Below are 24,869 nucleotides of genomic sequence, written 5' to 3' on the forward strand. Positions count from 1 at the left end.
GTATGTCGTTCCTTGAGGGCTGGGTCGATTTGAGGTCTATGTCTAGTGGTACGTTTTCAGGTATGAGCCGGATGTTGACCAGGAAAATCCTGAACTATTATACAGTATTACGTTCACTAAACATGCTATCACTTCTTGTCAGATAGATGAATGAAACCGAACAGGGCCTCTGTTTACGCTACATCATGCAGAATGAATGAATGAATGAAATTCCTCAACCTTTAAGGTAGACATGATTCGCTTATCACACCAGGCTATCATAGCTTTATTGATTTCAGTTTTCAGTAAACATACATACATCGTGTAATCCTAGCTTCATTTGTCTTTGGGCATATATTTGTCTGGACATGTTCACCTTGGCAGTGGGCTTGACTGTCACCCGAAACTCGGCCAGTTCGCGAAAAGCAGAGGAGACGTCCCCTCGTCACAAGCTGATCGCTCGTGGAGGAGTTCCGCATGAATGCAGACCTCACAGCTGTTATTGTGAGACGAGGTAGTCATGATCAGTGTCGACATCCGGGATCACTTCAGGGGTGGCCCTGTCGTTTCCGAAGCGCGATTGGATGTGCAGAGTTGCGTCCCTTGGGCGTGTCAGAAAACTGTGATCAATAATGCTTTCCAGGCATCTCCCTTCCCGTGATCGTGGATTTGACCACAAGCGGTTAACGTCAAAGACCTGTATCGCTTCAGACCATCCTCTGACACAAAGCTGATGCATTCAACAGCTCTGACCGCCAGGCTCGCTGGCTTGGTTGACACATCTCATCGGTTCCCAACTGCACAGATCGATGCTCATGCTGTTGATCACTGGATTGTCTGGTCCAGACTCGATTATTTACAGACCGCCGCCATATAGCTTGAATATTGCTGAGTGCGGCGTAAAACTAAACTCACTCACTCACTTATTGGTAGTAATGCCTATTGGTAGCAATGACTAGTGGTAGTAATGCATATTGATTGCAACGACTATTGGTTATTACGCATAATTAGAAACTAATAGTTCACACCCGTAACTGCATGTTTAACAGGTGATCAGCTGTATCAGTTACTGAGAGAACAGACTCAGGGATCCGGAGTACAACTGCATCGCAGTGTTCCTTCATTTATTGTCAGATTTTCACCCTCAATGTAACACAAAGCTTGCGAAGAAACCTGGAAAAAGATCTATTTTCATATGTTCCCTTATTTTTTACCTTCAGTATATTTCCTTTAAATCACATCAGCTGCTCGGAATCGGATTTGACCTGCGACAGGGGCCGCGACAGGACGAACATAATGGGTTCGATTACCTGGCTACTTTGTGGGTGCGTGAGTGTGTGAGTGTGTGAGCATGTGAGTGTGTGGGTGCGTGAGAGTGAGTCAGCACATATCGCCTTCAGCCAAATCAAAGGAATTCTCAGCTGTACGTCAATACGTTCAGCTTGAGTAACGACGCGGAGTAAACCTTCTTCTATAATGCATCCTTCTCCAGGTCAAGAACAATGTCCGCACACAGCTCAGTTAACCCCTTCGCGTCTAACTCGTGTTCCGAGGTCTAGTGGAAAGAGCGTCTCCCGATAGGGCGGTGATTCGATCCCCGGTCGAGTAACAAAATACGTTGAAAGGTGGTACTTGTCGTTACCCTGCCTGGCGTAGGGCATTAAGGGGATAAAAGAAGGACTGGTGGGGTCAAAGTCTATATAGCAACTGAGTGGCGTGTCAATGTTAAATAGCTCCTTGGTTCCCCAATGGACTAACATTAATTCAAATTGGGACTTTCAGTGGGCTAGGATTATGAAACTCACTCACTCGCTCACTGTGACACGGATGAAAACAGTCACAGGTTTCTGGCGCTCCAAAGGGACGCAACTCTGCGCAGGGAAATGTAGACTAAGGCTTAGTCTCTGAATATCTATAATTTTGATAGTAACAAACAAGCCCATTTAAATTGAAAAGGAGCCCCAGGGAGACAAGAGATTTAGACCTGAGGAAATCTAGACTTGCTTTATTAAGGGCTTTAAATAGCACTGCAGATAGGGCTTGGCAGTAGGGAAAATTATGTGGTTCAGGGACTGTAGGACAGGTTAAGGGCGCCTTAGACGACAGGGCTATCCATACCCGATTACAAAAGCAGATTCGCCAGTTGATGCAACAATTGTGAGTTCGAATCCCATATTCGGCCTGATTCGGATCAATGCTTTATCCACTCCATCCCGTAATCTGCACTGAATGGGTTTCACGTGATGATGATGATGATGATAATGATGATAAAATATTTACAGGAAGGCAAGTCCAGTGAAACCTGAGCTACTTTGACCATAGAGAGAGAATAAAAATATACGATTTAATCACTTGCCCACCCACCTGATTATTGCATAAATTTGACAAAAACTATATTTCCCCTTTCAGATGACGGGGACGGGGAAAGAATACGCCTTCTACGACAGGTCAGCCATTTTGCGGCAGAAGTTCCCGCTGAGTGCGGCGATGATGGTGGTCTCCTGTGCGATGTGGGTCCTCATCTTCGCCGGCATGTACTACAGCGTGACCTACACCATGATCTATTTCAAGGTCACGAAAGAGGCCGACACTGTGGAACCCTGTAAAGAGCCTTTTAGTTCCATGCAGAGCGAGAACTCCAAGAAGGTGGAGAATTACCCCGGGGGGAGTAGCTTTGCCTTATATTGTCCGAATCGCGTCGGAGAAGGGTCACACGGATGAAGTTCCCAACGACTCGAACATCCCGACCATCATCACAGCTGTGTCGTCTGCGCAGTTCTACCAAGTTCAAGGTCTTATCAAACACCTGAAGGCAATAGAAGGATACTATCCAGATCTTAACCTCGTCATTTATGATGTTGGGTTATATAAAAGAGAATTTGAGTTGGTAAGTATGTGAACGAGATTCTTTCCTACAAATGGTTGCCTGGTTCGTTGTTTAAAAATTCTATTTATTACAGACGTCTGGAATCTAATTGACGTCACGTCATACACCGTGTTTACCAAAATAAAAACAGGCCACTGAATGTCGGGTTTCCAGTAGTGTTGGGAATTGGTGTAAATCTCATATTTGATGATTGGTTCATTACAACCGATCAATCATCGAAAATAATTGGTTAGCGTCATTTATCAAATTTTTCTGTTTGTGTTTGTTATTGCCCAAAAATTAAAGAAAAAACATGAAGTTCTCTCGTTTTTTTCACAAATTGCACAAAATGCATTTGCAAATTTCACATCTTTAAAGGATGACTAGTGTGTTAGGAACATACATTTCCTGGAGTTGTTAAGATAAATTTAATCATGACTTGGAACGAGCTTGAGTTCTTATGAAATGTAGAGACTAAATCAACCTTTTGAAAAATATTGTTATTGCAAACAAGTGTTCCAAAATTGTTTGTGTTCGATTATGAGAAAACATGATCGATTGCTTGGTCGTTTTGTCATTGCGACCAATCTTCGATTATTTCAATTAATCGGACCACCACTAGTCTCCAGTACAGTGATATGTTGGAGATAAAGAACAACAGTATAATGTATAATATGTATCAATGTAGGATGTGAGATACTCTGATTTGAGATATTATCTGGGCCTGCAATAAAGCGTTGATCCAGCGCGTATTGGAGGCCCGGGCTCTAATGTAGTCAGTAATCAGTAGTCTAATGTGTATCTAATAGAAGAAATACGGTTGTACATTTACGTCACGACGTGTTGGCTTAAATGAAGACGTTTTCAACTTGGAACCCAACAACAAAGATAACAGTGCAAACTCACTCAATATTTGATGTGAACACTTGGTACTCTGGTGTCACTTGCATAAATTAATTAGGAAATAAAGTTTGCTCTCCCCCAATGTGTTTTGTAATAAAGTATAGTTTTGCCCTGAACTATTATAATTAAAGCATGAGGACGGTAGTCCGAGTGCTTTGATGTTATAATAGTTTTTTGATGACGGTATAGTTTTTTGATGACGTAACAATTGAATGACGTTGAATCCCGTTTCTTGATTTGCAGTTGCTTCACTCACCTAACATCACTGGTGGAAACATTACGTTTATGTTTTCTGACATTTTAAATGTCTCAATTCGACTCGCAAGTTTTCAGCGACACGGTAACGTTCGCAATGTTTACATTCCCACAATGCAATCGTGGAATGTCGCTAGACTACTCAGCTTCGTCTGGATGTACTGATCTAAACATACGTTGGTAGTAGAAATGCGACGTTCACATGGTTAACGTTAATCAAAGATGCAATTAAAATACTTTAGAGAAGATATTTAATCCGAACGTAAACCGTCATGAAACTGTTTATCATTTCTTTTTCTGGTAACGTTCGTCTTAACGTAGGGGGGCAGACACATCAATAGAGCAGCGCGCCAGCTAGCCCTGTGCGAGGATTCTTAATTTAGGTCACCGACACCGCCGTTTGTTTTCTGCCTTAAATTAATCGTAATTATCCTTAGAAAGTATTAAATTTGGCATCTTAGAAAAGAAATACAGTTCGCTCTACCATGTATAGTGGTATAAAAAAACATCTTTCTCCCTGAACTATTATGATGTTAGAAGCACTCGGACGCAAGCGTCCTCGTGCTTTTACTATAATAGTTCTGGGCAAAAGTGTGATTTATTACACTATACATGGTGGTAGAGCGAACTGTATTTCTTAAATATACAATGGCGTGAACAATGTGTTGACAGCTGATGTTTTGGGAGGAAGCATACGTTCATTTACGGACAATTTAAAAGTCATATTTTGTTATTTCAGTTGGAAAAATACTGCAACTGTGTCGTCAGGAGGTTCATCACCAGCGCCTACCCCAACCACGTTGCCGACTACAGCAACAATGCATGGAAACCAATCATATTGCAGGTAAACCTGATAATGATCACCTGCAACACGTGTGCTATCATTCTGTAGGATACATTGAGGCTGGTCGTTCTTGGCGACTAAATATTGCTGCTGGATGAAGCTGTTCGCGTATGCTGGGTGCTGGGTGCTGGGTGCTGGGTGCTGGGTTAGCTTTGTGGGTAAAGCGTTGCTTCCTCACGTCGAAGACGCGGGTTCTATTCCCCCGGGGGTGTATTACCAAAATATACCGATCTCAGGGTCATGACCGTCAGTCTATGTTATAGGCTGCTACGAATGCCTAAGCGCTTCGATCGCTTTGTGGAACTGGATGCCATTATACAAAACTACCTTAGCGCTAAGACGACCTTAAGTCTATGTTAAGGTATGGGAGTTAGCGCTAAAATCGCTTTGTACAACGGCACCCAGGGCCCTACAAAAGAACACCTAAGTGAGAAACACATAAGTTGGAAACTGCATTATGTACCATACTTCTCTCAACGCTGGAAATTCTGTAACATGGCAAATTATTCCCGAGAGACCATAGGTCGATATTTGACAACAGCTTAATAACATATATAATCACATCAGGGTCCCGATCCACAAAGCGTTCGTAATGTTACGACCTGTCGTAACTCTATAGTTTATCACTGGCTTACGAACGACGTAGCGCTACGAAACGTTGTGTGGATATGGGGCCTGTTTGATAATCCCACAATGAACTGTTCGAGAGGCATTCAAGAAGTTGTATATAATAGGAATGACAAGTCTTTATGTTTGATCAACTTATTTACTGTTCAACAGCGACGCTTCGGTATAGATACTGATACTATTTTCAAGCAGTGAAAACGGTACACGTAGATGCCGTAAAGACTTGTCATTTCCAATCCCACCATGGTATTAAGGTAAATGTAGAATTATTTCCGATGCTGGATAACCGATTTGTGATTTAAGCCTTTCTTAAATATTTTCAGACAACTCTAGACGAATTTGGATCCATCATGTACATGGAACCGACTGCCAGGTTTAAAGGTCCGGACTCGCTTAAAGTAATTCGGAACAGAGGCTGGCGGGATTTCATGGTGTGGGATTTGCAGATTCACGTGGACGTCGTGGCTTATACAGATCCGGAGATGTTCCGGTACCTTGGGGAGGACCGATGTGCCTTTAAGGAAACCGGCATGATTGACACGGACATAATGGTTTTGTTCAGGTCAAAGAGGACCTGGGAGCTGATGATGAAGCCTTGGTTGAAATGTGCTTTCAGTGCGGACTGCATCGCTCCGTCGGGATCTCGACATGACGTTTGTTTTCATATTCGGAAACCAAAGACAACGGGTTGTCATAGATACGAGCAGTCAGCTCTCAGTATAGTTTTGAATAGGGCGTTACAAGTGTCGATTAAGAGAGACAGGTATATTCCGCCAAGGATGACATATCATACAGAAGAGGAGGTGGTTGTATTCCCAGAGCAGCCGTGGACAAATACTCAGTTATATATTTTATTCGGCATTCCAGTGGGTTTACTTATTTGTTTCAAATGTTTGTGTTTTGGAGGGAAATTTAAGTTCAGGTGATGGTAATGGCCAGTTCTTTCTCAGGAATTAACACAACGAATATTTTCGATCTCAGAATTGGGGTTAATTTGGAACACTTGCCAATCTTTCCGAATACGTCCAGGTCGGCACAAAAAGAGCTGTTTTTAGTGACTGAGTTTGGTTTTACGCCGCTTTTAGCAATATTCCAGCAACATCACGGCGGTGCTGTTTTTAGTGAAATGACATACTGCTAAAACAGCACATTGCTATTAAACCATGAAAGACCTCGCATACCTAAACAAATGTAAGTATTGAATATTGCAACCATCATTACCAAACGAGAAACTTAAATAATACTCGGCTGCAGGAATCGATAAGATGATTCAACTGGCGCAGAAACCAAGCATTCCTGATTGAACCTATTGATATGGGTATGTCTGTGTGCAAGGATAGAATATGCCTATTTGTCTTAAACTGGTCTCAGCTCAAATTTCTATGAATCTAGTTGTGAGAAGCATGTCTGAATGCGTGTGTTTGAGCATCAGAGAGAAAGAACGATTGGTTTACTGAAACCTCCCCGGAACAGGAAAGTTGAGTCCGCATTTGTTTCATTTTGGTGATATCAGTAGACCAACTATTTTGATTTTGTTCCAAGCACCCCAGTGTAGAATAGTGGTATGACTGATGAGTTGTTTATAAGTAACAGGACTGAATGTTGACTTTGACAACAGACTGAGCCAAATGATTTTTATCATGGAGTCACTATTCATGAGTTATCCTTATGTGACTGTGATAAGAACATCTGCTTGCCATAAAAAATCACCCCACATCTGAACCTATACACTTTATTTTGATTCATAATAAATCATGACCAATGCATGTTTTATGTCAATTCTTTTCAAGATGAGATCCAGAGTCTGTGGTCACAGACTGGATTCTATCTCTTGTGATCCAGGAAGAAGGCTTGCGGCTGACAAATGTGGGATTCACACAAATGATTGGGTGTCCTGGTACTTAGGGAATCGAGGGATGCAACTCTGATGAAGCTTATGATCATGGCCTTCTCATCCTTTAAAATAGGACTTGCAATTGATACAGGTCAAAGAGATCAATAATTGTTTTCTAATACACTAAATACCGATTGATTATCAATGAATATCGTAGAAGTAGCTTTGGACAAAATGCCAAAGAAGTCTGACAGAAATCATTACATTCCTTATCACTGGTGAGTGGTGTGATATATTCATATAAATCAACATTGATAATAATTCCAAACAATATTTCTGATTATCAATCTTTTTTAGCCAGCCCTATTTAAAAACACTAGACAGTGCTGGGGTTTATGTTCCAGTCAATACTGTAATCGACTTACGACACTCACTCCTAGTACTAAAGTCAATTTGTGAAAGTGAGGCTAGAAATCTACAATACCTAGATACGCCCCACTGACAGTCACCCGTGAAGATCCGGGTTAGAATTTGTCTTCATATTCAGCAACCCACGCTTGTCGTAAGAGGTGACTAATGGGATCAGGTGGTCAGGTTTGCTGACTTAGTGGCCAAATGTCATCGTATCCAAATAGCATTGTCTGGACTTGATTATTTACAGACCGCCACCATATGCCTGAAATATTGCTGAACATGGCGATAAACAACCACCAAATCAAACCCACTGCCAATCACCCATCATTGCCCAGCAGTGCATGCGCCACTTGATGGTAATTGAACCAGTGTACAGTTGTGGTCACCTGAAAGTTAGTTGTAACCATCACAACACTTGGGCCAACAAGGACATCTTTTATTACAGAGACCATTAGTAGTACAGGTATGAACTCACTGCTTATACATCAAAGGAAAAACAAAAGGAAAACTCCTGTATAAACTAGCACTTGTATTCTCCACAGTTTTTATGGCACACCAAGTTCTTTGGAGCGATACCGTCACAATCTCAGATCTTAAGCACCACTCTTTAGCTCTGAAGAGATTTATATGAAGGGTTAACATTATCAAACTAACAACTGTGTGTTGAAGTGATGTTTTTTTAAGGGACTCATTTTTTACCCTGCAAGATACTTTCTTTTGGTTGAATAAACTTCAACACACACATGTACATTGAGCCACTGGTAGGACAACTGTAAGAGAGGCAAGTTACCAGTTTTGAAGTATTCAGCAAAACAGTTTTGGTTGCTAATACTTAAACATGTTAATGTTCTTTGTGTTTATTGGCTCGACATGTACTGTATCAGCTGGACTACACGGTTGGAGTAGCCGTACTCATTGTCATACCTGAAAAGAAGAAAAATGCATGAATGCACAATGCCATTAGGAATTAGTCAAATGCAATACGTATTATTTCTCAGTAAAGGCCAGATTCTTGTACATTTGAGTCCCATTCAGGATTCGAACCAATTCTCTCAGTCACGCACCTAATTGCCAGCATACAAAGTCAGCCATCTAACCCACTCAGCCATCATGGCTTCTACTTAAAGCCTAAGTGGAACAGACAGCCAAATTTATATTTTCCATTAGAGTAAGTGAGTTGTGTTTTACGCCGCTTTTAGCAATATTCCAGCAATATCACAGCAGGGGACACCAGAAATGGGTTTCACACGTTGTACCCATGTGGGAATTGAACCCGGGCCTTCAGCGTGACGAGCGAATGCTTTAACCACTAGGCTACCCCACCGCCCCTTTCCCAGTAGAAGCTGTGGTGGCTGAATGAGAGAAAAGAGCCAACATAATTTCAGTTCCCACAATGGAAGATTTTGTTGTGCATGCTGCTTTACCCTTAAGTCTGGACCATGCAAACCAAAGTCTTAAACTATGAAAACAGATCCACACAATCATATACTGGACAAAATAAGTTAGGGATATTGGTATTTTTGTGATTGATATTTTGTCAGTGTGTCAATGAATAAACAGATCAATATTCATAACTTCAAAATTTACATACCAGGGCTCCAGATACTTTTTCATGATCAGGAGTACGTACTCGTTATTTATTCAATATAGGAGTACTGGAAAACCTTAAGAGTACATTTAGAGTACTGAATGGAAATTAATGGCGTATCAGTAATCTTGTGTTTCGTTTCATATATGCACCACAACATTGCTACTCTGTGTAAACAGGTCAATAAACAATTAAACAATACTTTTTCAGATAAATATGTCTGTAAATGATTATAAGACCGTACACCATTGCTTTTGTGCCTATCTGCTACGCTTTCTAAACTATTTCCTACCGTATCTTGCATATATTTTTTTCCGTACATATGCCGATACGACACTTATCTGGAGCCCTGCATACATCCCTAACTATTTTTGTCCAGTATATTTATCAAAACTTGACCAAGTGATTAACAGAATAAGTCTTACCATGAAACAAGTTTCACAAAGTTATCGGTAAGAGCAATGCCAGCCTTAGCATCAAAGATACTGCTTCTGGCATCACCAAGGAAGTCCTGTGATACAACATCTTCATCGGTGTATCCAAGGATTCCCTTCATCTCATTCTCAGAGGCATTCTTGACAACCTCCTTGATCTTTTCATAAGATGCCTAAAACAGACAAAACATACTAAATTCGTGGAAATGTGTTATGGTTATTCAAACTGGTCACCACACTAATACTGGCCAGAACTTCACAAACTATAGTTGCGTTTACTGCATGAACATTTTCCTGGCTGTGGAGAATTTTACATTTTTGCTCTGATCATAACTACTCATTGAAGTTCAGATGTTGGTACTCAAATAATTGTTGGTTGAGCATTGGGACTGCAATAGATAATGCTTGCTTCCTTCCAGATGAGTCATAATGGCAGAAAATCCATGCTTGAAAAGAATTTGTGAGGTGAGGTGAAATTGGATTTAACGTCGCGCTGGAGAATATTTCGCTCATATGACGACGTGCATGCGTGTGTATGTCTACGTGCAGCTGCTTGTACTAGCCCAGACTGAAGCTGGTTTTATAGTGCTAGACCACTGAGATACCATGCGCAGTGAAGCAAGAATACCCCACTCAGACACATTATACTGACTCCGAGCCGACCAGAACTTGTTGTACCCATTAATGCCGAGAGCCAGGCAGGGACCAACAAGTACCATATTTTAACGTCTTTTGGTATGACGTGGTCGGGGATCGAACCTGCGACCTTCCGTTCTCCGGAAAAGAATTTGTGAGCTTTCCCATTCATTAGTGCACCTTCATGAAGACAGACATATATTACAACGTATCACAGACTGTTAGTGCAAGACAAGTCTGTCTCACAGTACCTGAACTGCATTATTTTCCCTACTGCCTAGCCCTGCATGCAATGATAAAACCCTAAATGAAGCAAGCCTAGATTTCCCTACTCACTGAGGCCCCTTTTCAGTTTAAATGGGTTTATTTGTTACTATCAATATTATATTCAGGACCTAAGCGTTAGTCTACTGCAAGACACACATACTATTACATGGGAAATCACAAGGTAGTGTGGATCATTCTAAAATCACTTCCAGACAGTGTTTCGAATACTTACCCCCTTCTCCAGTCTGACTGTGAGATCAACAACTGATACATCAGGAACTGGGACACGGAAAGCCATTCCGGTCAACTTGCTGGAAGAAAATGTAAAACATATTACTTTCCACACATATTAAATGGTTCCAACGAGTACCAGGATAAAACAAGACATGCAAAGACTGACTGACTGACTGAGTTTGGTTTTACGCCGCTTTTAGCAATATTCCAGCAACATCACGGCGGGGGACACCAGAAATGGGCTTCACACATTGTACCCATGTGGGGAATCGAACCCGGGTCTTCGGCGTGACGAGCCAACGCTTTAACCATTAGGCTACCCCACCGCCCCAGACATGCAAAGAACAATTAACAGTGTTTCTGCTGGTATTTTTTAACAGCTGGACATTGTGACTGGCTAGCATTTCAAATACTGGTCATTTGTAAATTTTACCGGTCAAGTGATCACGCTTTTCATTGTGCGCATTGTCACCTTTCACCTTAACAACCTTCAGAAATGTAGAGGGAATAGCAAGGCATCAATGCCGCTATTTTTAGCCTGGGGTTTTCCAAAACTGCTATTTTTTTTATTTGACAACACCACTATGTCACTGTGAAAACGTTTTTTTTTTTATAAGGAGAAATAAAATCAACAGATTTCATTAGAAAACTGATTTTAAAATTTGCCGGGACACAATGATCTAGTGCCTTTGAAATTACTGGATAAACTTTGTACTTGTATATACCAAAGAATGGAAATACTGTAATTATTTCTAGAGTGACAATCATTTCCACTGTTGTGATAATCCAGTACTACTGCAAAACACATAAAGGATACTAACTACTTCAATATTTATTGGTTTAGTTCTAGGAAGAAGTACTAATGAGGACCTGTACCATCCCCATTTTCAGGACTAACACTGACTGCATTTGGTCCAGAACATGCTCTATTGCGATTATCGAGCAAATAGCTGAGGTACCATTTAAAACCCATTTTATTAAATTACATCAATGTATTTTTAGTGTACCTGGGGGCAAATGTGAACTAATGATGCTGTCTTGCCATGGACAGCTACTGCTGTGATTGTGAATCATCACAAGTAAACACTTCCCCTTGATACCCACAACACAATTCAGAGAGGTGATAACTGAGAGGAACAATTGTTCTGATCAACCCACAATGTGACACTGAAGTATTTACCCTTGGAGCTCTGGGATCACTTTGCCAACAGCCTTGGCAGCACCAGTTGATGAGGGGATGATGTTCTGGGCTGCACCACGGCCTCCGCGCCAGTCCTAGGATAGAGAGAGTGAGTGAGTGAGTGAGTGAGTGAGTGAGTGAGTGAGTGAGTGAGTGAGTGAGTGAGTGAGTGAGTGAGTGAGTGAGTGAGTGAGTGAGTGAGTGAGTGAGTGAGAGTGTGACGAATGGACGATTAAACCATTAGGCTACCCCACCACCCCCAGTCCTAGGATAAAATGTCACCATCAATATAGTTTTCAATAATGATACTGCATGTGTTTTTGAAGTAGACAAACAGGACTTTATTTCAGAAACTGAATTATTGTAACCATTCTAACAGCATACTGGGTCATGTGAACATATGAATCAACCTTGAACCAGGTCTCTGGTAGTTTAATTATTTGGAAAGCTGTTGTAAGACACTTGATGATATACAGTTATACTCCATCATAGTGAATGAGTTTTAGGCTGCTTACAGCAATATTACGGCGAGGGAGCGCCATAAATGGGTTTCACACATGGACAATAGAACCTAGGCCTTTGGTATGATGAGTGAACACTTTAACCACTAGGCAACCCCAACACCCCTGAATCACAGGTAATAGAAGCCTGGAAATAATGAACTACTGGCAAACAACTGACTCTCAGACTTCTAAACACCAAATATTCTAAGAAAACATCATTTCAGATTTTGAGAAACCTTCAACCAAATACGTCCTAGCGTTAGAAACATATAAAAGTCATAATATTCATATGCACTTCATGGAAATGGCTAATGTGTTATTCAAAGATTCAGTATTATTTAATACAGTAGAAAAGTGAGTGAGTGAGTTGAGTTTTACGCCGCACTCAGCAATATTCCAGCTATATGGCGGCGGTCTGTAAATAATTGAGTCTGGACCAGACAATCCAGTGATCAACAGCATGAGCATCGATCTGTGCAATTGGGAACCGATGACATGTGTCAACCAAGTCAGCGAGCCTGACCACCCGACCCGATCCCGTTAGTCGCCTTTTACGACAAGCAGTCGCCTTTTACGACAAGCAGTCGCCTTTTATGACAAGAATGGGTTGCTGAAGACCTATTCTACCCCGGATCTTCACGGGTCAATACAGTAGAAAAGTAGTCTGTGTAAAGATTAAGATCGTGTACACAAACACTGGGATTAAAACTAAACTAAGGCCATATAAAAAAAATGTGGTTCCAATTACACCTCTTAAAAATTTCGGGTAGGTAGGAATTTTGTTTTTTAAAGAAGTAAAGTACAAACTAATAACACACTAATCAATGTATTATGTATTCAATCAAGCTTGCGGCCATCATATCGACTATCAGAATGACCGATATCTGTTGGTGCCGAGAAAAAACAATGGTATCTGAAAGCGTATATTATTCATTCCGCTTAAATACATTAGGGTCGGCACCAGACGTCAAGGGCCAGTCGGGTAATCAGACCCTCAACATTTTTTTTTAAGGCCTAAGTGTTCTGGTCAGACAACTTTTGAAGCAGTAGTAATCATCCATACTGACAGTACCTTTGAACTGGGTCCATCCACTGTCTTCTGTGTAGCAGTGTAAGCATGCACTGTTGTCATGAGACCCTCAACAATACCGAAGTTGTCGTTGATGACCTTTGCGAGGGGAGCAAGACAATTGGTTGTGCAGGAGGCGTTGCTGACAATGTCCAGATCGGATGTGTACTTAGTGTGGTTCACTCCCATCACAAACATTGGAGCATCAGCGGATGGGGCGGAAATGATGATCTTCTTGGCTCCACCCTTGAAGTGGGCCTGGACAAACAAAAACATACATACTCTTGGTTTATAAAACAGAGCATACAAATTAGAACACACATTGAGTACCTGAAAACTTGAAGTTGTATGATAATACTGAATAAGTAGGAAATATTTTCAAACACTAAATACATCATTTAAGTATAATTAATGATACAACAAAACAAAATACAGCTCACATCTCTAAACTTTTGTTACAGTTAACAATAATCTGACATCTTGTGATTTTCGTTTTCAGCCCTCTGTGGAGTACACAGGATAATGTACTGTCGAACCCCAATGCTTAGAACTCAGTTGAAATGAATTCTCGGTTGTGTCGAACTTATCTTTCTGTCCGTGCAGATTTCCTTATATTTATCATTATTTCTATGCTGAAGGATGTGTCGAATACTCTGATAAGCCGAATTGTTTCCTTGGTCTTGACACAACGGGGTTTGACTGTACCTGAGTAATTGTTCATATTGTGTGTGTTATACTGCTATCATTATGGTTAAAACTTTTTCTGTAACAAAATGACACATCTTTTATACGAGACCATGAATGAGTATTTTCAAACAATATGTCTGCCCTTTCATTTCAAAAGACGCAGACATCACGCATCCCATTTTATCTTAAGACAGCAAAATTGAGTACCATGTGTCATTTTTACGGCTGTAAATGTATCGGTCATGTGATCACGCTTTTCATCGTGCACGAAACCTTGCACTCGAACAACCAATCAGAAATGTAGAGTGTATCGTAATGCGTCAATGCTGCTATTTTTAACCTGGGGTTATATATAAAACTAATATTATTTATTTGACAACACCTCGATGTCATTGTGAAAACGTAACCTTTTTCGAGAAGAAAAAAAATTGAGAGGGGTAATTAGAAAATTGATTTAAATATTTCCTGGACACGATGACCAACAGCCTTTGAAATTACCGGACATTTTTACCATGTACCGGTAGTATATACCGGATAAGGGAAACACTGACTACAATACTACCTAAACTGATACCATGAACTGCTCTTCTTCTTAGGACTGCCAAGTATTAGCGGTATACCGCAATACACTTTTGAAATACTGCAAAAAAATTCTAAGAACCGGTATATTGGGTAAAGAACATGTTTGAAGTTTTTGTGATAATCTTCATGGTTTAAATTAAAATGTACAACAAATGTTTGCCTCCATTATTCAATGACAAAACGAGGTACTGTAATACAATAAATTGTATAAAAAAGAAAATAGAATCCCTGATTATGCAACCTAATTTTTAGATTGCTGTTATCAGAATCATAACCTATTCTAGGGACTTATAATGTAGAAAATAGGACTGATATGTACACTTCGTGTCAGAGCTGTCAAAGCTCCCAATATATCACAATACGTGTACCTGGATTGAATATATTGCAATACATTTTATTTGCCAATACACAGCACTACTTGTAGTGCTTCATAGTCAGCAATTTCAGCTACTACTTTGAAGCACAAGGCTAGAAAATTTCTGTTCAGTGTAGACATTAAGCTGACAGTAATCCGTTTAATTCTACTCAAATTAAGCTGAGAGACATGTTTTGGCTTGTACTCAAAGGTTTTTAGCAGAGACGCGTCTAGATCATACACTTGATCCATTATTTTGCAATTCCTGCATTCATAGTTAGACACTAACTGTATTCAAAATCTGTGTGTCAAATGATGAACTATTGTATGAATGTATCACTGTATGAATGAAGGGAGGTTACTCTGGTTTCCCTTGCTGATCCAGCATGGTTGACCTTATTAAAAGTTTTCCCGTTATTCCTAAACTTTTGAAAAAATTATTTCCAGATCGGTAAAGAACTTCAAACATACGCAGTGATCAATGATGATTGATTGATACACAACTGCAACATCCCTTCATTTTGTGTATCTGTCAGCTGTTCTAACACAATTTGAATTAATTGCCAGCATTGAATACGACAGATGGCAACAAGGAAAAATATTTCAATACATAGGCATTCATCTGTGTACCAAATGAATATGCCAGACCAAACTCAAAATCACCAGGACCCCACATCACAGTCGAAAAGCAAGCAGAATCTCACAAATACAAAGATCACATTTCTTTTTTCATACAGAACAATAATTCACAAAAGTTGTAAAGTGCTTGAGCACCACACTGAAAGGTCAATACCACAATCAGGGCAAAACTGGTATATGCATCATGATCAGCACATCCTGGCACCGCCAGGGGATGCTACTTATAGAAGCCTTCTCCTTTGCAGTGAACACTCCAGTGGACTCCACTACATACTCTGCTCCACTGTCGCCCCATGGGATCTCTGCAGGGTCACGCCTACAAGATACGAAGCGTGTGTTTACATGAACAAATGAGGCAGCAATGGCTTCTGACTAAAAAAATGTTGTAAAACAGCTGACCTAAATATAGATGTTTGCTGTATCATTGCTACCACTTAAAAATCTATCTGCCTGCCATAGTCGAAAATTTCTATGTTGTTACGCTAATGTTATCATTATCAAATTTGTAATTTGTCCTTCTTTTCATAAACTGAAACACACAAAACAAGCTTCTGGAGTTCATGGTGTGGGTACAATTATTATTATTGGATATTTATATAGCGTACATATCCACGCAATAGTGCATGCTCAAGGTGCTGGTATTTTTTCCCTTGATCATGGCATGTCAATCTCAATGGCACATTTTATTATCAATCTCAGCTCCCTGGGGAGCATACAACTCTTGCTGCCACAAGGCGCACCGAGTTATTACGGTTTTCACATCCTTATGAGGTACCCATTCACAGCCGGGAGGACTGGGACACAGTCAAAGTACTTTGTCCAAGTTTACTGCACGTTGCTGTACCCGCAACTAGCAGTTTGCAAGTATTCATGTGACCACAATCTGGTCATATACCAACGCATTTGTGGGTTCTTTTAAGTACACTGGGTTGTGTACTGTACACTAGGGGTTGTGACAACACTGAAAGAGTCTCCACACAAAGTTGACTCCAAGGATTTTATACCTGGTCACAGGTGGGCTCGATCTCGGCACCTCATGCTCAATGGATCACTAGCCTGGCACCTTAGCCAGCTTGCCCACCACGCCCCCAACATGGAAGGTGATAACAAACCTTTTGTTACTTTAACATGATATATACACAAGCAATGTGTAAGATTTATGAAAAGCCCCAAAAATATCAACCTGATGCTAATGGATTCAAATGGGCTGTCTGGTAACCAGGGAATACAAACATATTGAGATTAGGAAGTCATATTTCTGTCCATGTTTTCAAGTATACTTTTTTTACACCTTTCACCATGCTGACAATGACTGTCACAACATCAATATCAAACTGACCGCATCAATATCATCTGAGTGTTGACTTTGCATATACATGTATCATATTAAAACAGGTAGCTGTTGCACATTAAATGTACGGAGTGCACATCCAACAAGGTAAGTGTTGACGTAGTGTTAGTGATTTTGAATAGTGCAAAAACATTGCTGATTATTCACGTTCAAGTACTAGTTAATGATGCAACAACTTTAAAATGATTATTGGAAGTTAAAAAGTTTTTCTGTTTTCGTACTTGCAGTAAACATCAATGGCACTTCCATCGACAATCAGTTTGCCGTCACGCATTGACACCTCCCCCCTTGAAACGTCCATGAGTTGAGTCATATCTGAACATGTACACCTACATGACAAAACAAATTAAATAGCAAATATGAGTATTGTTTGTTACTATGATATTGACAAATCATCATCTTATAATCAAAGCACAAAGTGTCAACATATTTACTTCGAATATGCTTAATTTGTTGAAAGGAAACATATATCATGGCAGGGAACAGCAGAAATGGGCATTACACACTGTGCCCATGTGGGGTAACAACCCCTGGGTCTTGTGTAACATGCAAATGCTACCCTAGTGTCTTCATTTGTTGGAGGGCACTGATTAGGCAGAAAATTTGTAACATGAAAAAAATATGCAAGTTGATTCTTAATCCAACTCTGAATGCCCTGAATGCTTTCAGTTACCATGACTATTGGTGTTTCGGCAAATGTTCAAGGCCAAAAGCAGTGTTTACGAATAGTGTCGGACCCTCGGACAAATCCGGCAGATTTGCCGACAGTTTAATGGAAGGCTACAACCTGACGGCTCCAGTGTCCGACTGTATTTCACAATGACTTTCACTGAAGTTGTTATATGTGACATGTCACACTTGTTTGCTGTTTATAAAGTTTACATGTGTTAATATCAATTTCAATTATAAGAAATATTAAATCTGAAATGTTTATCTGTATATTTGTTTCATATATTACCATATATTCAAGAGAGATGAAAGGGTCGTTCACTGCAACAACGGGTACTTTAGCATCAATGCATGCCCGTAGAACAAGACGACCAATACGACCAAATCTGAAAAATATAAGGGCACAGACATAACAGAAATGTAAACTGAACAGTGTGGCACAAGGCATCCACAAAATTGTGATTGAGAATAGTGTAATTGTTTTTTCAATCAAGCTTGCGGCCATCATGTTGACTTTCTCTATCAGAATGACCGATGTCTGTCGGTGCCTGAAAGCTTATATTATTCATACCACTTAACAAAAAAGGGTTGGCACCTGAACTCAAGGGTCAGTCGTGTAATGAGAATTACAACATTTTTTTAAGCCTAAAAAGATTTGTCAGATACTGATCATACTGATTAAAAAATATTATCATATTTAAGTGTGTATATCAGTGAGATCTTATTTTAACCCGGTCATCAGTATTTCACCCTGGTAAGCTTTCTCTTGATAAAAAAGATAAACATCCATCAGGCTGATTTACCTGTTGATTAATGTAATCATGAAAATAGCTAATAATCTTAAGGGTTGGGGTTCGTTTTACATTCAGAATCAAATAAAAACCAGCAGGTTTACCAGCTGCTTAATAGCTGTAACCACTGTTACCCATAACAGCTGATTCAATGTTAGTAATCAATAACATTATGAAATTGGATGAAGTAAACAGTTTTACAAATAAAACAAAGGTAAAATGGTAAATTTTGTAGGGCCTGAGATAGAGGTAGCATAATCTTACCCGTTGATTCCAACCTTTGGTACTCCCATCGTTTGTTTTTGGGATGAATGTATTTAAGATTCTGTAATAGATAAAAACAGTTTCAAACAAATGGCAGACATCATTATATATCAGTAATATGATTTATAATATTCAGGCTGTTGATTGATAATCAGAAAAAGAAAGCAAGAAAGAAACAAAGACTGAAAAGGCAGTGTTTTAGACATGTACCATGTGGCTTTTAAGCTTTAACCAAAGTACCCTTGTATACTGTCACACCTCTACGAAATGCAAACCGAATTATCTGTGCTACTACTACAGAAAGCGTTCTGGCTTATTTGTGTCTACATATATCATTACTTACTACTTAATGAAAATATTTCACAACACCCTTTTCACCAAAAATTTAATTTAATATATATTTCATCAGAAACAGCTCCAAATTGGCAGGTTTCTCACCAACTCAGGAATAACAGCTCTTTTTCAGTCAAGCTAATTACCATGATTATGTTTTATGCTGATTATCATGCTCACACTTCATGGTAGGGGTGAACAATTTAGTGCTGCAACGAGTACACGAGACGAATATGATATATACTACAGACAGGGTAATGAATATTAATATCTATATCACAAATACAATAAAACTAATGTATTATGTATTATATTCAGTGAAAGTTACAATTTCACATTAATTATTTGACACAGAACAAAACTGTATAGTGTTATTGCCACTTATATAAGTTATAGCTTAATATTTGGGTTGTAGAACTGTAAGGGTCTATGGCACAGCACCATAAGCTGTGCTACTGCTTGGCTTATATTTTTTCCAGCTCCCTTTGCTAAGTAACAGATGAGGCCAAGTGAAAAAACACTGTGAATATTTGATTCTAATGACCAGTAACAACCTGAATTCATGATGGGATACAATTTGATTCACAGAATACTGACATGAATTGTAACAGCTATAGTAATTAAAATCGATTATTACTTCACTGGTTTGTAAGGCTGTAACGATTCACTCACATATTCGCTGAATTGAACCGTAGCCCTTCATGAATTCAATTCGTTATTCGTGGTCACCAGAACCGAATATTAACGAATATTTACGATTTTTTTAAGGGAGCATGTTTTACTTGAACCCTTATGCCCTTTCCAAAGTGAGATATGCAAGAATGGAACATGTACTAGCATTGCAGTAGTGCAAGTCATGTTAGTTGGCCAAGACTGCACATGGTACTGTCGACTATAACTATTACATACCAAATTTGAGTGTCATGAGATCACTGGTTATTGCTATGACAAATCAAAACTGTCAACATGGACGTTCCATAAAGTGCATCAATCAACTACAATATTATATTCGTGAATAATCATTCGTATTCGTTACCCAAAATTCATGATACGCATCATATTCGCCACATGTGTATTCGTTGCAGCCCTACTGGTTTGACAAACCTACCAAACACAATAAAGTTTTAAAAGTATAAAACAATCATACATTACCAGCATGGTTTACTGGAAGTATTTCAGTCAAACATGTCAAACAATCAATAATGCATGTTCCTGTTTGAATTACCATAAACATGATAAATAGCATAACTATACAGTTTCCACACATAACATGCATCAGATATTCTCTGACATTCTACTGATTCACAAAGCTATGTTTTATTACTTTTAAGGAATTTACCATATGTTACAGTAATACATGACTAATACATTTGCTTCCGATGAGCTAATTTTGCAAGGAGTATTATATAATCTGTACAGGGCATTAGAGCAATGTTATGAGGCAATATCATTATCGGAACTAATGAAATGCAACAAAATCTGTGAAAGCTGATCTTCAGGAAGCATGCTGCAAACCTATAACAGTCAAGTAGGTCACAGGACTTTGTCAACCTGCAGACACAACAGCTCCCATTTTTATTCCCGCAACATGCAGTAGCACACTTTGGGGTCTTAGGAACGAAGCCAGGTGGCAACATGTGGCATGCTTCAATTGATTTCCAACCATATTTTTTACATCATAACTGCTCAAGCACAGAGGCTGTAGCAATATTTATACAATCTTATTTCAGTGTTAATTTAATAACAGACACTCTGAAATATCAAGGCAATGCATTTAGAGATCCACATGATCAAAAGAGCAGTCATCTTATCAAGTCAAGCTTGGAGCAGAGGTACAGATAAACTGCGTATCTGCGTAAATTATGCAAATATTTATGTGAAAACTCAATTCCTATTAAGTCTGTTGCATACGCATAAATTTTTGTAAATACTCAATAAATTTGATCTTGCATGCGTACACACTAAAACGACAAATCTTAACTTGTGGATCTATATAATCACTGAGGTAGATTGAGAGGTTCTATTTCAGCACATGAACTTGGCAACTTGCAGTCTTTCTTATGGTTTTAAATAAACAACAAACCAGTAAACCAACATTTAAACTTTATATTACTTGTGTGAGGTGGACACAATTTATTTGGTTACTCAAAGGAACATTAGGATATTCAATTGAGATGAACACAAGCGAGTACATAACTCAATGACCCCAAAAATTATCTGTAGCTCTGTTGGAGGCAGATATTCACTCCCTAATGTGCCAGTACCACCTTCAAACTGGGATGAAAAAATTCTTAATTTCTGGTGTCATAATTACAACTGATGTTACAACTCTGTAGATAGACTTGTACTTAACCAACAACAAACCCAACATGGAAAAATATGATTCAGTGTATAGTTTAACATGATTGCATTGATGGCAAAGTTAAAATTAAAAATATCTCTAAATTTAAAGAAACATATGTAAGGAACCAGGAAATAGACGCAATTTAATCAAAACGATCGATTGATTGTCAGTGGAACCACAACAAATATTTTAATGAAATTTCAAGCACTTTTCAAGGACACATTAACAAATCCAGTACTTTTCAAGTACTTTGTGGTAAATTTTCAAATTCAAGTACTTATCATCGAAAGTAGTTAAATTCAAGTACTTTGAATCGAAAGTAGTAAAATTCAAGTACTTTTCATTGAACGTAGTCAAATTCAAGTACTTTTCATCGAACGTAGTTAAATTCAATTACTTTTCATCGAACGTAGTCAAATTCAAGTACTTTCTGTTTTCATCGAACATAGTCAAATTCAAGTACTTTTCATTGAACGTGTGCGAACCCTGTGAAGTATTCCTAGATAAAAATTTGAAAAGGCTCTAGTTTGTCAAATAACTTGATATGGAAATTATCTGACAAGGACTGTTCCAACTTTTAAGCTTACCTTTGAAAACTCTTTATGATTTAACACAACACTCAAAATCAACAGGCACCAACAGAAAACCCAATTTACTTGATATCACCAAGTTCAACATAATTGTAAAAGTAATTTCATGTATATCACATTACCAGAATCCGTAACCATGGTGACTAATGAACCTTCCATGTTACTTTCAATGACAATTAACCCAAGGAAAACTGAACATGGAGACACTACACCAAAACCACTGATCATGCAAGTACTTGATAAATATTTGAACTGCAACATCTTGTCCATTATGATTACTTGGGCTTTTGTGATTCAGTGAATTGAAGATAAACTTTCATGAATACAATTTATTACCCATGATAACTAGAACTGATATTTCATGAATTTTTAAAAAAGGAATATTATATGAGGGCCATAAAGTCTACCGATCTGAAATTAGAGATACATGCTCGTGTGTATTCAGCATGTCCACCATGTGCTTATCACTGCTACGGACCAGTGTTAAAAATCAAACCATTAATCAACCATTCTGAAATGAAAACATTACATACCAGCAAATCTGGACTGGGATCACAATGACAGCCAGGTGTTGATATTATGGCAAACAACCCTCACAAGGAAGTGAAAAGGCTGTTGTCGAGGTTACGTACAAGAATCTGAGTTAGATCTTTGATTTACAACTATTCCCATGACCTGACCTTGTTGACAAGTGTATAAACATGATAAAGGTGACCTGAAGGTTGACCCATCAACATATCAAGGTCATGTTTACATGGGCATGTTATTATTCAAGAAATTGTATATTGTTGTCCATTCTTAGCCTGTCTTCATCATATACAAAACTTAACAACACACAAATTTTGAGGGTAGTTGCATTTACTAGGAACACTTCTGTTAATACCGTTTCACACTGAATGATCCTAACAGTAACACAACACTATGCTAATCTTATCTTGCATTGCCACACTGGATTTATATATTTTTTCACTGGGACGACAGTGAAGGCAACTTAGATAACTAAACTAGTAAAATGAGTTACTGGGTGGCTATGAGATGAAAAATGTAACATTCGGCGCCCTTTACAAAGAAATGGAAACTTATGCGTACATCAAAATTCTATCGCAAACAGGCAAAAACGGAAATCAAACATAACCACTGATAAACGGATATTTAATGAATGTCTACATCCTGTCTCATGTTAGGAATTACTTTTTCAGAATGACCAGATAAAATGGGTAATCAATCCCCCAAAATAACATCACCAGGATGACAGGAAACCTTCATGGAATGCACCTGACACGCAAATAACATGGGTGAAGCGAAATCAAACAGGTTACTGTCAAATAGTGAACTGGACGAGCGCCAGCTCAATGAAAATACACATTTTTGACAGAAGCAGCTACATTGAAATTGAGATGGAGCTCCAGTGTGGTGGGCAATACTGCCTTCGTTTAATATTACTGACTGAAAGAAAGGGAAAGAATATGGTTCTGGGACTGAGACCGACTAATTGTGAACGTGCGAGTATACACGTCATTATTAACCATGAGTGAGAGGACGGGTGCTCTACCGTCTGCACAAATGATGAACTTCCCCAAGGTCAATGTCATTTTACATTCGTCCTTGACAAGCCGGTCTGCCTTCAAGGACACTTACACCAAACGACCGCAGGGTAGGCAGTGCCATACACCTTAACAACATATAATACACAAAGACCGGTTCTGCCACAATGCTTTTCAGCAATGACCATACGTAATGCAAAAAATATCGACGGATTGTTGTCTGGTGTCATCGATGCTTGCCATTGTTCCGTGAAGTTTCCAAGAGATGTTAGTTTATGCATTGTGAAATAGAATGAAAAAAGGGCATAAGGCGAAGGTTAAGATATGAACTAGATTACTGAAATTAACAAGTTATTATGTAGAAAGAAATGAGCACGCTACCTGTCTGGTTTTGGTGTCGGTGAAGAAGGCCGGAATAAATGCGCAAGTCCGGAAGCAATATTTGTATGACCTTGCGTATGCGCACGCACCTGTCGTCTGCTCGTCTCTTTGATGGAGTTCAGAGGTTATGACATGCCAAATATGAGCAAACGACAGGGGCGAGCAGCGTGCTGTACAATGAATGTCAGTGTCTGTCTGCTTACCAGATGTACAGTACGCCAGCAGATGAAACCAAATATGAAAGTATTATGCATCGGTTCTAGAAGGTGGGCACTTGTTTCGTCTCATTAATATATCAGGTGATGATGTTACCAGCAACCCTTTCTAAAGATACATATTTGGGGCCCAAGTAAATGTTTAGTAGTACAATTCGTCTATACCCTGTAGTCTTTGCAGACGGACTTAAACTATCTGTGGAAAGGGATATACGAAACAGTGTAATGCTAGTGTACAAAATCAGATATGTCAGTTTTCACCCACCCACCCACACCAAGCTAAGACTAAGAGGTGAGGTGAGGTGAAATTGGGTTTTACGTCGTGCTTGAGAATATTTCGCTATTTATGCACGTCATTTGACGACGTGCATGCGTGTGTATGTGCATGTGCGGCTGCTTGTACTAGCCCAGACTTAAGCTGGTTTTATAGTGCTAGCCCACTGAGATACCATGCCGAAGTGAAGCATGAATACCCCTCTCAGTCCGAGCCG

General features: G+C 39.3%; 2 protein-coding genes across 2 annotated transcripts; one reads left to right on the forward strand and one right to left on the reverse strand.

Moving 5' to 3' along the window:
• Positions 1 to 456: 456 nt before the first annotated feature.
• On the forward strand, positions 457 to 7,240 carry LOC124285707. The gene is made up of 5 exons (XM_046721982.1): positions 457 to 483; positions 2,389 to 2,513; positions 2,545 to 2,866; positions 4,743 to 4,847; positions 5,798 to 7,240. The coding sequence occupies exons 1-5, from the start codon at positions 457 to 459 to the stop codon at positions 6,398 to 6,400; spliced, it is 1,182 nt and encodes a 393-aa protein (XP_046577938.1). The 3' UTR covers positions 6,401 to 7,240.
• A 902-nt stretch (positions 7,241 to 8,142) lies between these two features.
• On the reverse strand, positions 8,143 to 24,265 carry LOC124285725 (glyceraldehyde-3-phosphate dehydrogenase 2-like). Its single transcript, XM_046722003.1, is given in 11 exon segments — positions 8,143 to 8,646; positions 9,736 to 9,917; positions 10,880 to 10,958; positions 12,062 to 12,156; positions 13,637 to 13,891; positions 16,122 to 16,212; positions 17,469 to 17,531; positions 17,533 to 17,576; positions 18,206 to 18,302; positions 18,972 to 19,032; positions 24,164 to 24,265. Coding segments are annotated over 10 exon segments (1,002 nt in total). The 5' UTR covers positions 19,001 to 19,032; positions 24,164 to 24,265; the 3' UTR covers positions 8,143 to 8,579.
• Positions 24,266 to 24,869: the final 604 nt, after the last annotated feature.

This window comes from Haliotis rubra, unplaced genomic scaffold (genome assembly GCF_003918875.1).
Source record: "Haliotis rubra isolate DU_JTF1 unplaced genomic scaffold, ASM391887v1 Scf367, whole genome shotgun sequence".
Lineage (NCBI taxonomy): Eukaryota > Metazoa > Mollusca > Gastropoda > Lepetellida > Haliotidae > Haliotis > Haliotis rubra.

What these genes read in the sequence shown, in the direction of transcription:
- LOC124285707 (XM_046721982.1), top strand. Translation starts at nt 457, where the DNA reads ATGAATGCAGACCTCACAGCTGTTATT. An exon ending in CAGACCTCACAGCTGTTATT is followed by an intron (nt 484 to 2,388) that starts GTGAGACGAGGT and finishes TTCCCCTTTCAG; the next exon opens with ATGACGGGGACGGGGAAAGA. An exon ending in GTCCTCATCTTCGCCGGCAT is followed by an intron (nt 2,514 to 2,544) that starts GTACTACAGCGT and finishes ACCATGATCTAT; the next exon opens with TTCAAGGTCACGAAAGAGGC.